General features: G+C 49.1%; 1 protein-coding gene across 6 annotated transcripts in view; it reads right to left on the bottom strand.

Moving 5' to 3' along the window:
• Positions 1 to 14148, bottom strand: part of PLXNA1 (plexin A1) — a 409775-nt gene that overhangs the window by 126417 nt on the left and 269210 nt on the right. For all 6 annotated transcript variants that reach the window (XM_050958495.1, XM_050958499.1, XM_050958500.1 and 3 more), the window contains one exon: positions 12856 to 12955. In XM_050958495.1, coding sequence (XP_050814452.1) covers positions 12856 to 12955 — 100 coding nt within the window. The remainder of the gene's footprint in view (positions 1 to 12855; positions 12956 to 14148) is intronic.

The raw sequence follows: 14148 nt of genomic DNA on the forward strand, positions 1-14148 counted from the left end.
CCCTGGGCTGAGTCTCGGGGTTCCCTCTAATTTTTCCCACCTATGGGCAGAATGAATTTTGTTATGTGCACCAGTATGGAGATGATGTGTCACACATCACCTTCATATCAGTGCACATAACAAAATTCATGTGGTGGGGGTGGGGCCGAGGGGTTCAGTGTGTGTGAGGGGGCTCAGGGCTGGGACAGAGGGTTGGGGTGCAGGGCTATGAGGACTCCGACTGGGACTGCGGGCTCTAGGGTGGGGCTGGTGATGAGAGGTTCAGGTCTAGGGCAGAGGGTTGGGGTGGAGAGGAGGGTTCTGGCTGGGGGTGCAGGCTCTGGGGTGGGGCCAAGGATGAGGGGGTTGAGGTGCAGGAAGATGCTCCGGGGCTACAGCAGGGAGAGAGGACCTGGGTTGGGGGGCGAGAGGCGCCTCTCCCTGCTGCGACAGCTCCAAGGTTGGGGCTGCAGAATAGGCGCCCCTCCCCCAGCCTCAGGAGGTCCAGGCCGGGGCTGAGTTCGGTGAGGGGCGCCCCTGCCACAACAGGTCTAGGCCACAGCGGGGTTCGGGCTGGGCCACCCCAGCTGGGTTCGAGCCAAGTCACCCTGGCTGTGGCTGGGTCCGGGCCACGCCACGCTGCCCTGACCAGATCCGGGCTGCCTGGGTTCAAGCTGTGCCGTCTCATCCGAGTTTGGCTCGCCCGGACGCAACAGGTCCAGGCTGCAGCATAGCTGGGGCTGGGGAACTGCCCTGGCCATGGCAGGTTGGGGGCCGGTCTAGCTTGGGGCTGGGAAGGGGCACCCCTCCACTGGTTGTGGTTGGTCCCCGGGAGGGCTCCCTGAGCGTCTGTGCGGCGCTAAATAGGGTGCCACACAGTTGATAGGGAACTTGGGTCTCCGGAATCCCCAGGTATACTTTAGGCCGTGTGTACCTTACCAGTTACCCACACTGGGTTCTCGCTGGCCTGTTGGCTTCCTCTTTATCTGCCAGGGAATAGACTTATTTCTCGTGACTCTAACAAGCTATTCTTCAGCAGCCTCCAGGGATTTTAATTTCCTAATTTACACCTTCAGGCTCTTTCTAACCTAAGAGAGACATTTCTAAAGTGCCGGTTCCTGGAGTTCTGCATGACATTGTTACCTCTTGCTAGGATTCCCCTCCACCACAAAGATATCAAATGTAATTATATTATAGTTACTGTTACTTAATCCCTAGTGTACAGTGGCATTAACAGAGACTGGCTGGCCAAATTCTCTATAAAACATATAGCAGCTAGAACACAAGCACTAGGGAACCTAAGCTAGAACAGAGTTAAAGACAGTTCTGACATGTGTTACCCTTACCTATCCTAGTCAATTCCAATTCCAGTTCCCCTCCATTCAGCAATACTTCCTTGGCAAGTCCAGGAGTCAGATTGGGACAATAAATTAGTAATTCTATTCTCCTGAACTCCACTTGCGGCCTAAACTTTCTCATTCATGATGCCAGAACGAGACCCAGAGGGTACAAACCATGTTATTGACATTGTCATACCAGACCTATCACTGTGATCATAGAAATTTAGGGTTGGAAGGGACCTCATGAGGTCATCTAGTCCACCCCCGCAAGCTGAGGCAGGATTATGTATCATTAGACCATTTCTGACTGATTTTTGTTTAACCTATTCTTAAAAACCTTCCACCACCTTCCTAGAAAGCCTGTTCCAGTGTTTAACTATCTTTATAGATAGAAATATTTTTCTAATATCTAACCTTAATCTTCCTTGCTGCAAATTAAGCTGATTGTCTGATTGTCCCTCTCTTTCCTTGCATGCTTTGATCAGCAGTGAAACAGCTAGCAGCCTTGAAATGTAAATGATCACGATTAGGTGTTGGAACCCTTTGAAATGAATATGGGAAGCTGAAACCTCTCCCAGAGCTAGCTTTTCAAGCAGTCTGCAGACGCAGACACCACTGCACTAGTTTGCACTTGTCCGTTATGAAAAACAACCTTCAGAACAGGAAGCAAATGCTAGAGAGAAGATAATGAAAGCTGAGATTCTAGAGATGAGATACCTCTAGCAGCAAAACTTACTGGTTCAATGAATCACAGCAAACTGGCCCAGTTGGATCCCTGGTGTTGCCAAAGCACACAAAAGAGCCCGAGCTCTCTGCTGTGCATTTGAGAGAGGCGCATTCTGCCCAATGTCAGGCTGTGCTGCGCGTTTGAGGTTTTATCCTGAAGTGTCCATTTGTCATTACTGTCTGTTCCCGATGCAGTGGCAGGTTGCTCGGCAGCATGCTGCCATCTGTGCAGTCTCTCTCCTGCTTCCCACCGTCAGGCATTTTTAATTCCTCGTCACTTATCAACTAAAAAGCTTTCATCACTCCTGATAACTGGAGGAAATCTCCCTCACACTCATCCTTAAACTTTAGACATTGGGGCAGACAGCAACTCTCCTATCGCACCTGTTCCACAACCAATCAAACTGGGCAGGAAACTATTTCTGTTGGAGCCACAATACAGACCCAGATGTAGGCACAGAGCCCCAACCAGCTCAGCCGCCATGTTACCCATGACTAATTCACCAGCAATTTCTCCTGCCTCCTCCAAGTGGTGGAGCCAAGTGTCACGAGTGGAGACAAACTCAGCAAAGACCTCCAGTTAGGCAAAACAGAAACCGATCCCGAGGGACTGGGTTCATTGGCAGCAACCACCAGGAGGCAGACTAGCAGAGTTGCCAGTCACACTCCCCCTCTCCTTGCCTCCTAAGGGTCTCTGAGCATTATGATGATGATTTATTAGTTGTATTACTGTAGCTCCTAGAAGCCTGAGCCATAGACCTGGGCCTCATTGTGCTAGGTGCTGTACAAACAGATCCCTCCCCCAAGGAGCTCATAGTCATGAAACGATCCATGTCCAGGGTTTTCTCTGGAACCTCTAGGGGCCACAATGGGCTGGGGTGCATCATGGCCGTAGGTTCCCCCACCTAGAAAAAGAGCAGTGAGGTCTGCAGCCAACGAGGATCACCCTAATAAACACAAAGCCTTGCAGAAAGAGAGGTGGAATGAGCAGCATTGAGTAGGGGACACTGAGCCTTGGATCTGAGGCGAGAGTCTCCACTCATGGCCTGTTGTCCCCACTAGGTGATGGCTCAGCGGGGCTGCTTTCCTTCCAATTCTGGGGTTATTTTTGAATTTGCTCACGGTTCAATTTACACAAAGAAACATCTGATACAGGAGCACCAGGCAGCAGTGCAGGGGGATGTTTGAGGTTAGTGAGTCAAGGAAGTCTCTGGATACCGCAGGAGAGTCACCAGGCTATATGGAGAAAAGGCTATAAAGAGTAGAAAGCGTCACTCCTGAAATCCCAGCTAGGACACAGTCAGCTCCACAGAGCCCAGTCCGAGAACCTGTGGATCACAACATCAGGAGACAGTTTCCTGTCAACAGTTTAGAATCAAGCAGCTCAAGTCCCCATGGCATTCTTCCTGCTGTCCCAGGGCCTGGTCCAAGCCTAGTGAAGCAACAGGAGTCTTTCCATTGAGTCCGATGGGGTAGCATCATTCCTCATTCACCTTCACTCGCTCTCATCCCCAGGCACAGAGTGCATCTCACCATTATATTGGTAGATGCATGGCCTGGGGCACAAATCCCCTCAATTCTCTCATCTCCAGCTTAGCGCACTGAGAGCTCTTCAGCGCTCTGTGCAGAGACAGGGGAAGGCAGAGAATAAAACAAGAATCCACAGGGGGGAGATAAGCCTGACTGGGGAAACAAGTAGAGAGTGGGAGGGAAGGAAGGAAGATGCAAGGTGAAGGTGGCCAAAGGTGCTCCCCGAAAGCGAGAGAAAGGAAGAGGCAGGTGTTTGACATGAGAAGTCTGGGCTCTTTCACATGAGGTGCTAGGAGGAAGCCCTGCTGGTGGGGAGCACTGCCTGGAGCAGTGATTTCTACACAAGCCGGCCTTGGAGGAAGGATACGGAGCAAACCATGGGGAGGTGAAGGGAGGAGGAGGCAAGTTCCATTACGGGCACACACAGAACAAGAGAGATTCACTGGAAAGGAAAATTATATACATGATCTGTGCTGATGGAAACAACGTCTGCATACGCATAGCAGCTCCCTCTGACTTCCTAAGATCCCCCGAGCTACTTTTAAGACGGTATCTCAGGATGAAAGATACATCCTTAGAAATATTACATTCCATTATAGCCTACATTTGGAGTGGCAGCTGAGAGGGAGGGAGGTTGCATTGCAAGCGCCTTGTGCTTTGCTTCCATTAATCTGCAGAACACATTGATGGGGGGTGGTTTAAGGGGCCTGTGCTAGTGGGAGTCATCAGTGGGTTGATGGCATTCCCCCCCACAGAACCCCACGAGTTTGAGCAGTCTCCTGCTAGTCTATGGTAGACTTCTGTCCATGTCACCAAACTGCTAGCCCCCTTCATACTCACCAGGGTACAAGAGAGACCTAGGACTGAAAGAGCAAGGAGTGCTGCAGGCTGGCTCTCATCTCCTTTACACCCACGCCACTCTCTTTGCTCAACCCATCTCTGTGGATGCCTCTTTGAACTCACCTCTACATCTTCTTTCGTGCTGCCCTATATCTGGGGCTCCCTACTGACCCTGCTCACTACACCCACTCCCTCCCATTCTCGGAGTCTCTCCTGAAAAGTTGCAGCTTCAAGGAGGCCTTTCAACCAAAGCCTTAGATTTAAAAAAAGAAACCTCAAGATGTGCACATTATTCTCCCAGGGAACTTATCGACCTTGCCCCTGTCCTCCCTATACCGCTGTGTGTCCCCAGCTCCTCATGTCGTTGTTGATTTTCTGCATCCCTTACGCCAAACAAGTAGCATAACAGTCCCATCAGAGGCAGTAGGATTGCTCACATAAGTAAATGCTACTAATTGGGAGTAAAAGTTGCAGAATCAGGCCCTAAAGTTATATGATCTGCAGGATGAGGACACAATCTGTACTTGTTTTGTAAAGCACCAATTGCATCTAAATTGCAGGGCACAGGCAGAACCATGTAGGAAGTCTGGGACAGGGACAGCAGGGGGACCAAAAGTCTGGACAGCGGGGGCACGAGCAGAGCTAAAAGAGTTTGCACAACGCCTGTCCATACTACGCTTGGCTCTAGCAAGTACCAGCAGCCGACACTTTCCTGAGGAACACAAATTAGTTTTAAGCTATAGAAGAAAGAAGGAAAAAGGCAACAGCAGGGTGAGGAGCCTGGAAGAGTCTGTGCAGTGAGCAGGGGCTGCAGTGATTCACACACTAGCAGCGAGCCCAGCCCCTGCCTTCCTTACACTGCCATGTAGCACCCGGCCCCTGAAGCAATGCATTAAAATCCCATTTGCCTAATGGAGACTTATAACAAAAGCCTGACCTGTGAGACAGGGCTGCTCTATTCAACTGCAGCAGCATTCACATGCCTAAAGTTAGAAGGACGCCCGACTGCAGATGTGGTAGAGTTACAGTTGCTTGGCCATTTCTGTATTGTTTGGGCCTCTTATTTGTGATGCCCTCAAAGAAGCTTTATAAATAAAATGTATTTTCCTGCCTCCCCATCGGACAAACACCAACTCCGGCCCCCCTCTCCCTTTCCCACAGGGCTAGTGGAGCAGAAACGAAAGCAGCTTCCTTTGCTTCGCTTCCTTCTTTGTGCACCAGTATCACCCTACACATTGCCCTCGTTCTGGGGTAGGGTTTATGGGCAGTCTGCTGCCACACGGCCAACAGGGGGAGCTCAGAACACAGGGCCGGTGTGGTGGAGGCTCCAAGAAAGAACAGCTTTGCTGGGAGATGTTAAGGAGGTTCAGTTATTGACCACTGATGGTTCTTAAGGTCACCACTGTCACCACCTGAGGGCAGGGCTCTGGGCCTCCTTGTTTTCAGTGTCAGCACCTGATGGCATTAATGTATCACATATGAGAATTACACAGAGGAGGGGTGTGTGAGCCCAGGCGTGATTTCCCCAATCCAAAGTGCCATCCCACTCCCATCAATCAAGTTCCCCTCTGTGACCTTCCAAAATCCTGCCATCCATCCAGATCAGGCACTCTATCACCATTTGACCTTTTGTGGGACCAGCTTCTGTTGTGAGAGAGACAAGGTTCTGAGCTTACACAGGGCTCGAGAGCTTCTCTCTCTCACCAACAGAAGTTGGTGCCATAAAAGAGATTACTTCCCCCACCTTGTCTGTCTAATATCCTGGGATCAACATGGCTACAGCTATGCTCCCTATGCCATTTGACCTTCTCCATTCCCCTATGCCAATGAGAGGAGTTTGTTTACATGCTAGTGGGGCTGCTGCTTTGTAATGGATTCATCTCTGCACAGGTGCCTATGTGAGTCTGAACAAACTTCTGTTAAAACCCAAATGTTCTGCCAGTTTATCGAAATGAAGAAACTAAGGAACTAGCCCCCGTGTCCGTTAAACCTCCCCCCACCCTGTCCCCAGAGTTTCTCTGGTTCTGGCTCAAAACTTCAGAGAGAAGCCACAATAGAAGCTCTGACCAAGAGATTCCAGAGGGGGGACCCTCCCCCCCGCCAAAGAAATACTGGGAACAAATTTGTTTGGGTTTGGGAGGTTCCTTTCACCTTTCTCTGAAGCAGCTGGGGCTGGACACTAACGGACTCAGGACTGGATGGTGTCCCTAGCCTGTTTGCCAGAAGCTAGGAATGGGCGACAGGGGACAGATCATTCCCTCTGGGGCACCTGGCACTGGCCCCTGTCGGAAGACAGGATACTGGCCTAGATGGACCTTTGGTCTGACCCAGTATGACCGTTCTTATGCTCTTATAGATGGCCCTTACTCTGATCCAGTCCAGCAGTCCCTATATTCCTACAGGCCAGCCCTCCTGCCAGTACCCTCCCACTCTCATATCTATGATTTCCCCCCTCCTAGATGCCTGAGTTCAGAGTTCTCCCTTCAGAAGTGTGTCCCTATATTGAGCTCGCTCTCTCACTCTCTCTCTCTCTGGAATTTCCAACTCACTTTCAAGGCAGATTTCTCACTCACCTATGTAACCAGAGCACAGTCTCTATTCAAGTCAATATGGCAACCTAGCATTATGTCTTTATCTCTAAAGAGGACTCAATTTCCTGAAGAACACCTTGACGAGGGAGTTAACGCTTACAAGGAGGGCCGTGTCATCTGGACACAGAATGACTAATTGGATTATCAAAGCAGCTGGAGTAGCCTTTAAACAGCGTGTACCTGATCGGGACAGAAAATCATCAAGGGGCAGGGCTAGCAGGGAAGGAACCTACACTAGGTTCTCCCTGGGGAGATTCCTACACAATCATCCCATCACTGAGTGGGGGAGAGGAAGAGAGTTTGCACCCCTGACCTAAAGACCAGCCCGCATGGACAGCCCACAAACCCAGTGGATTCACATGAATTCAGGGTCAGGGGAAGGCCCCTACCATTGGTGTGGGGTCTGCATCTCTGCATCAGCTCTGGGTCTCCACTGCTCCACAAAGTATGGCTCAAATACAGGTGTGCTGACAGGGCTCCCACAGTTATTGGGTGCCCCAGAGACACCCCCCACACACACACACACTCTAAGGAGAATCCTCACTGCAGAGGAAAGATCCCAGAACGAGAATACAGCCTGGGGCTATACATTTTGTTACTCTGTGCTCTACAAAGCTGAAATATGTCTCCCATCAGCCCAGCTCCTCTCCATGAACTGATCCCACCACCCATAGAGTCTCCTCCTTGTGATCCAGGGTAAGAGAGGAGAAAATGTTGTCCTGGAAGCCACTAAATCCCTTTTCCATGCAGAAATATGCATGGTACTAGGGAGTGCAACAGGGCCCAGCGTTACTCTGTATGTTTCTCAGCCAAAGATTTAATGAAAACACACAGAGCCATGGGCTCAGGACAGCTTGATCTAGCCTCAGACTTTACACTAAGAGAATAACTAGCTACCCCTTAACCAAAGGCCTCCCCCAGGCATTTCAGGGAAAGCTCAGCCATATCTAGTCACTACACACAGAACTGCAGATGCCCCCAGCACATGGAGCAAGTACATAGTCAAACACTTTGTGCTAATCTAGGTTTAACAAACAGGAGCCTGGGTCGTCTTGCCGCAGCTTTTTCTGAAAGGATAGAGACTAGATTCTTCTCTGCGCATCTGCTAGATGTCACATAGGACTGGCCTTGAAAAATCAGCTGTGGGGTAACCTTGTCAACAGTCAACAGCACTTCAGTGAGAATTACATAATCTGTATTGAGAGGTGCTATAGGCCTCCAATTCCTAGTGTCAGGGTGATTCCTCTCTCTGTAAAGCAGAGCGACGAGAGAATCGTTGTGAGGCTCTGTCACGGCTCTCCCCTCTCAAAGCAGTTTGGAAAATACTGACAAGGTCAAAACAGATTAACTCATGGGGGCATTTATAAAAGAGAGTTCTAACCCCCTCCTCCTCCTCCCGTCTCAGATTTACCAGGAGGACTCCAAGCAACTCCCAATTCCTATTTGTTAATTGGAGCATGGAAAGCCATAGCTTCCCAAAACGGGAAATTACTGAGAATCCCCTACCTGTCTCCTTGTCAGTGTCCTTCCCTTGCAAGAGGTTACTACGGAAATCAGGAATAAGGTGCATTATCTTTGTTGCTAACACAAACTGACTCTTCAAGCAAACCTAGCTAGTTTCTATTTTAATTCAAGCCCAACGACGCTCAGGACAAGGTCTGCTGTCCTAGTGATGCTGTAATGCGGCAGTTACACTGGAAACAAGGGCTCTGATTCCCACCTGCACCTTGCAAGAGGCCCAGCTCCGGATGGCAGTGGGCAAAACTCTACGCCCAAACCTCAGCACATGTTACAGCAGCACTACTGGCTGTTCTACCTTACGGCAACTTCCCACAGCTACATATAGGATGCTCAGCAGCCCAGAATAGCTGGAACACTCGCACAGGCCCGCCAGCCCCAACAGGCCTCTTCCCTCTCTGACCCACTCCATAGCAAATTCCTGTGCCACAGACTGTGTGGGGAAAGTGACACCGGGCCACTATGCCTGCCCTACACCACCAAGGGAGTCCCTGCACCAGAGGAAATTACAAGAGAAAGAGGATTGAATGACATCCAGATGTGGGATCAAGATCTTACCTCCTCCTTGAAGGGAGTTGTGACAAGATTTTCAAGGGATTTTGGTGCCTAACTTGAGACACCTTAAAGGGCCTGATTTTCATCCACTCTCTGAAAATCAGACCCTTTTATGGCATCTAAAGTTGGGCACTGTAATACACTAACCATTTATGAAAATTGTAGCCGGCAACGAGAGATTTAGGTTGCAAATGTTGGAAAGGAATGCAAGAGAGTGGGAGGAGAGGCCATTTACAAAAACCTAACACCAGTCGAAATGTATTCATGGATTTTTTAAAAAGCTTTCAATATAAACAGCCTTTTGTGGTTGTTGATTTCAACATTCCCCTGGGCTATCAGAAAACCCAACACGGTAGCACTATGCACACAATCCACCAGAAATAGAAAGTGCAAGTGATCAGCCTGAGGTTTCCCTTCCCCCAAGCTGAGGAGGTACAAAAAGTAAAAAAAGCAGCAGCAAAGCGGAAAAGTAAAGGAGATTGCTTAAAATTATTTCTGCTGTCGTCATCTGAGGTGATTAGCAGTAATGCAGGGAAAAACTTTCTAAGCCCCCCAAGCAGAGCTCCCTATAACCAGGGAAAGGAGAAATGCCAATGAAATTCATTAGAGATTTGGTTATGCTAATCTATCAAGGAGAGGAGCCCATGTCTAGAGTGCTGGTTGGAAGCACAAAGCCCTAAGATAACAAATCAGAAAGAAATAGGATAAAGTCCCCTTAGGTTGTTCTCTCGAAGATACATTCATAGGAGAGACTTTTTAAACAAGTTATTTTAAGCTCATCTTTGACTATTGATGATTCATTTTCATTATGGTCACTTAACATACTATTCCCCTACCCAAGTCTCCCCTGTAGCGAGACCAAGATTCCCAGGGCCCTTTGAAAATGCTCAGAGAGCCCAGTTCATGCATGGCAACAGTTATCAAAGGTTCTCCATGCATGGCAGGATCAGACCCACAATCTGCAAATGGATTTTAGCTGCAAATTTTCTCAGTGCTTTTCCAGAGCTCTGCTGAGAACACACTGGGCCAGCATTTCCACTGGCATAAATTGGTGGATCTTCATTAGAGTTCCTGGTAGCTACTCCAATTTCAGCTGGCCCACAATTCTTCTATCTTTCTATAATGATTTGAAAATCTCCCAAACCTTTCATCCTCAAGCAGAGAAATGATTCAACACTCAGGCCCTTGACTCCTGATCTAAGTGAAGCTGCCCAAATGTAAAAGTAAAACATAATACATGGTGATCAGAAAACTAGACAGTAAAAACATTAGCCTTGTGGAAAAACACATTGTTCCTAATACAGAATTTATCAGGCTGACATAGATTTTCCTCTGCAAAATATGAAACCTGGATCCAAAAAGCTATTAACTCTGAAGAGATCCATTAAAGCCACCTGTCTGCAAACGGTGTTTAAACGTATTGCATCACCCTGGATACTGTCATGTTCTTTGGCTATGACTTGACTGCAGGGCACACAATTAAAATTGCCTCCAAACTCTAAAATCCTTGACGTAAAGAAAATAATAAAAATGTTCAACAGCCTTGAACAAGGACTTTCCTATCAGCTCCAACCCAGAGTCCATAAATATTAATGAATCCATAATTAGCCTTTTTAAATAATGCATCCAAAATCAAACCTCAACCTGGTAATAAATCAGGCAGGGATTTTTGTTATGGGTTTTTATTTCTACGTCATGCCCATAAAATAAAATGCCACTTCGCTCAGCATCTCTACCCTCTAGACCAACACAATGGGCCCCCAATCTGGCCACAGTTGATGCCACTTGTAGTTAAAACTCTTGTTTCTTTTACTGATTTATTTTTTTAAAATCACACCTGCTTTTTAAATTTGCAAAATAATGACATGCAACTTTCCCCAGCCCAAGCTGATCTAACGGTACTGAAATCTCACGACATGAAGGGAGACAGAGCTTTTGTCTTGGGTCAATGTGAGAGAGAAAGTCCAGTTTTAAAACTCTCTTCACCCATCCCTCTGCAAGGGAGTAAAGATCTGCTCTTCGAAGAAGCAGCAGGCAGTACCAAATTGCCAGGCGTGGGACCGGCCTTACCTCCCCAACACAAAACACCTGGAGGGAGCATTTTTGTCTATACATCACAGCCTCAACTGTCTACCTCACAGTCCTGACTGCTCTGTTCTGATGCCCAGCCTTTATGCCCTAGAGGCCCTTCCCAATTCCGCCTGGATACAGACATCTCCCTGGCAGATAGGTACAGATAGGTGTATTCAGGCTCTCCTGTTCACCAGCAGCCCCAGATGCTGAAGCTTGAATATTCACTGCAGGTTTCCAGGCACCATTCCGGGACTCCCGCATCTCAACTGCTTTTACCCTCATCAAAGTTGAAAACTCAGCTTGTTTGATGAATTGTCTTTGAAGAGGCTTTTTGTAGCAGAGCTCCAGGCTGCCCCTATGATTTGGAGCTAAACTCTTCTGCAGGAAACTTTCCAACACACATTGCCAGACATTCACTCTGCTGGAATCATTGATCACCCTGTCTCTTGAATGCAGGGTTTCTGGCAGAACAGAACCACTCACATTCAGAGCTCAAGAACCATTCTTGAGCTCTGAATTTTTTTTCCCAAATACACCCCCGACTCTTCTCTAACTAAAGTTTGCATACTACACTTATTGCCATGTTATCTACGCATGGGGTATATCACCCATCACCACATATCCCAATAGTCACATATCCCACCCCATATTTCATCATAAGCATGGCTCAAAGACATCACAGATCCACATTTAAAGAAGGTTCCAAAAGAGTCTGAGTAGAAAGCTAATCGACAGCTACTTCCACTTAGAAAACTCTTGGGCAAATGCTCCACCATATGCAGGATGTTCCATTCAGTCTTGCAGGAACATCCCAACCTGCCATCCCGAGGAAAATGTAGGATTTCATGAGTTCTGCATAGCCAAGTCATTCCTGCCCTGCATGTTAACTGTTCAAAGGCGTAACAAGATGCGCAGCCCCTAAAAGAGGAGGTTGAGTCACAGGAATTGCTAAGGAATCTGTATTCTGGTGAGTATCCAACTCGTCCCTGTTTCTTCCAACGCTTTCCAAAAAGAAAATCCTAGTTTTCAAATGAGCTTCTGCTATGAGCAGCGACTGTAGAAAAGAGGCACTGTGGGGCAACATGTTTATCGTCTCACATCTGCTTCCAGGTCCAAGTGCTTCGTTTACAAGTAAAGAAACTGGCCAGGTGCTGGGGGCTATCTAACTGCCAGTCCTGCAAACCCAGCGTAGGCTCAGAATGTCACACTTGTGGGCTCTTCCCTTCCCGGTTCTGCAGGCCAAGTCACCCCTTCACAAGACAGTTTATCGTCTTGAGTGCCACCTGCGCAGCACAACGGCCTTGCATGAGATTGCACAGGTGTGTTTGACTGGAACTTTGCAAACGGTTCTGTTGGAGAAGCAGCAGGAATGGACTCCCACTCCCTCTCTCTCAGCTGCACAACAAGGATGGGATGGATTTATGACTGTTTAGAGATTTCCCCTGTTCTCAGGGACCTTGGTCCAGTCCTTGCCCCTTCGCTACACCAAACTTTAGGGGAAGACCAGATGGTTTAGATCCCCAACAATCCTACCCCAAATCCCAATGAGCCATAGCACACAGCTAGCACCGTCTGGGCCTGTCTACACACGTTTCTTAGGTGCATAGCTGGCATCTCTCCCTGCCTGCTTCTGCCTGTCTCCGTCTCTCATGCCCTACTCTGACCCCTCCCCAGAACCCACTCACGCAGCCCAGGTCACTTACGACTGATGGACGCTGCAGTTGTAGAAAATGAAATCCACAGCAGCAAACTTCTTCCCAGTCTCCTTGGACTTCAAGTAGAGCTTCACCACCCGCTTGTCGCCTGCAAGAGAACAAGGTGCATGCACTGTTCAGAGAGGGGCCACAGGCACAAGGGACATGGATCAGAGAGAGGCCTATGGAACAGAGCACATGGCACAGCAGCGAGCAATCGAGGCCTGTGTGCAGATTGACTGAGGCACGAAGCAATCCCAATTAACCCCAAATAGCTAACAAAATCATCCAGTTACTGAGATAAAAAGGGAGGGCTCTCTTTCAGGAAGCCTCCTGATTGGCTGGCAGGGCTCAGAGGACAGGCAAAGTTGCTCTGCACAATGCCCCTTCAGTTTCCTGCTCTGCGCGGTGCTGGCAGGTGGAGGTGGGGATCGGAGAAGCACACGCCCTGGGTTGTGCTCATGGTAGCAGCACCATGAGGGGCTAAGGAGGGTGCCCAAACCAGATACTGGAACAGTCTAGGCCAGCAAAAGAGTCTGGTGGAGTCTGCTGCAAAATCAGCCTGTTTGGAGAATGCTCCAGTGCTAGGGAATGAGGTGCCACAGAGCCCTGTAGGGTATCGCAATGCTAGACTGACAGTCAGACGCTCGGGTCATCTACAGGCAGCTGTGCGCAACAAGCGGGAGAGGGTGAGGGCAGAGCACAATGAAGCATCTACCCTTTTCTTAGCAGCAGTCTCCCCTCTCTCACCCACACAGCATATGAATCCGTGCCTCCAGGAGCCAAGTTCTTGGCAGACTCCCCTGCATGCTGCTATACGGGGACAGACTCTCTGTGTAACAGGTCACTACACCATTTGGCCCAGAAGGAGGAGTGGCCGGGCCAAATCTGACTGGCGTTGTGACCCCTTGCCCCATGTAACCATGCCACTCACTGAAATTTGGCCAGCCCCCCCCAACACCCCCCAGCAGTGCCCCTGGAATGTGCCCCTGACTCTATCCCTGAGACAAGTGGCTGCCCAGTTACATGCACATACAAGTGTGCAGAGAACAGAAACAGTCTCTCCCACTGCTGCACGTCCAGCCCAACAGCATCAGCGCCGCTGGATATGGAAAAGACCTGCTAACTCACCCAGCCATCTCCCCAGGGCCAACACAGGACTGATCCCAACAGGGCATTCCCTCATGTCTGGTCCAGGCCAGCTTTAAATGCCCCAAATGATAGGGCCTCCGCATTGCTCTCCTGGGGAGACTACAGCACTGCTAATTTCATCCAGGGGGCAGGGATGGTGTGTGTCTGAAT

Source organism: Gopherus flavomarginatus, chromosome 6 (assembly GCF_025201925.1).
Source record: "Gopherus flavomarginatus isolate rGopFla2 chromosome 6, rGopFla2.mat.asm, whole genome shotgun sequence".
Classification (NCBI taxonomy): domain Eukaryota; kingdom Metazoa; phylum Chordata; order Testudines; family Testudinidae; genus Gopherus; species Gopherus flavomarginatus.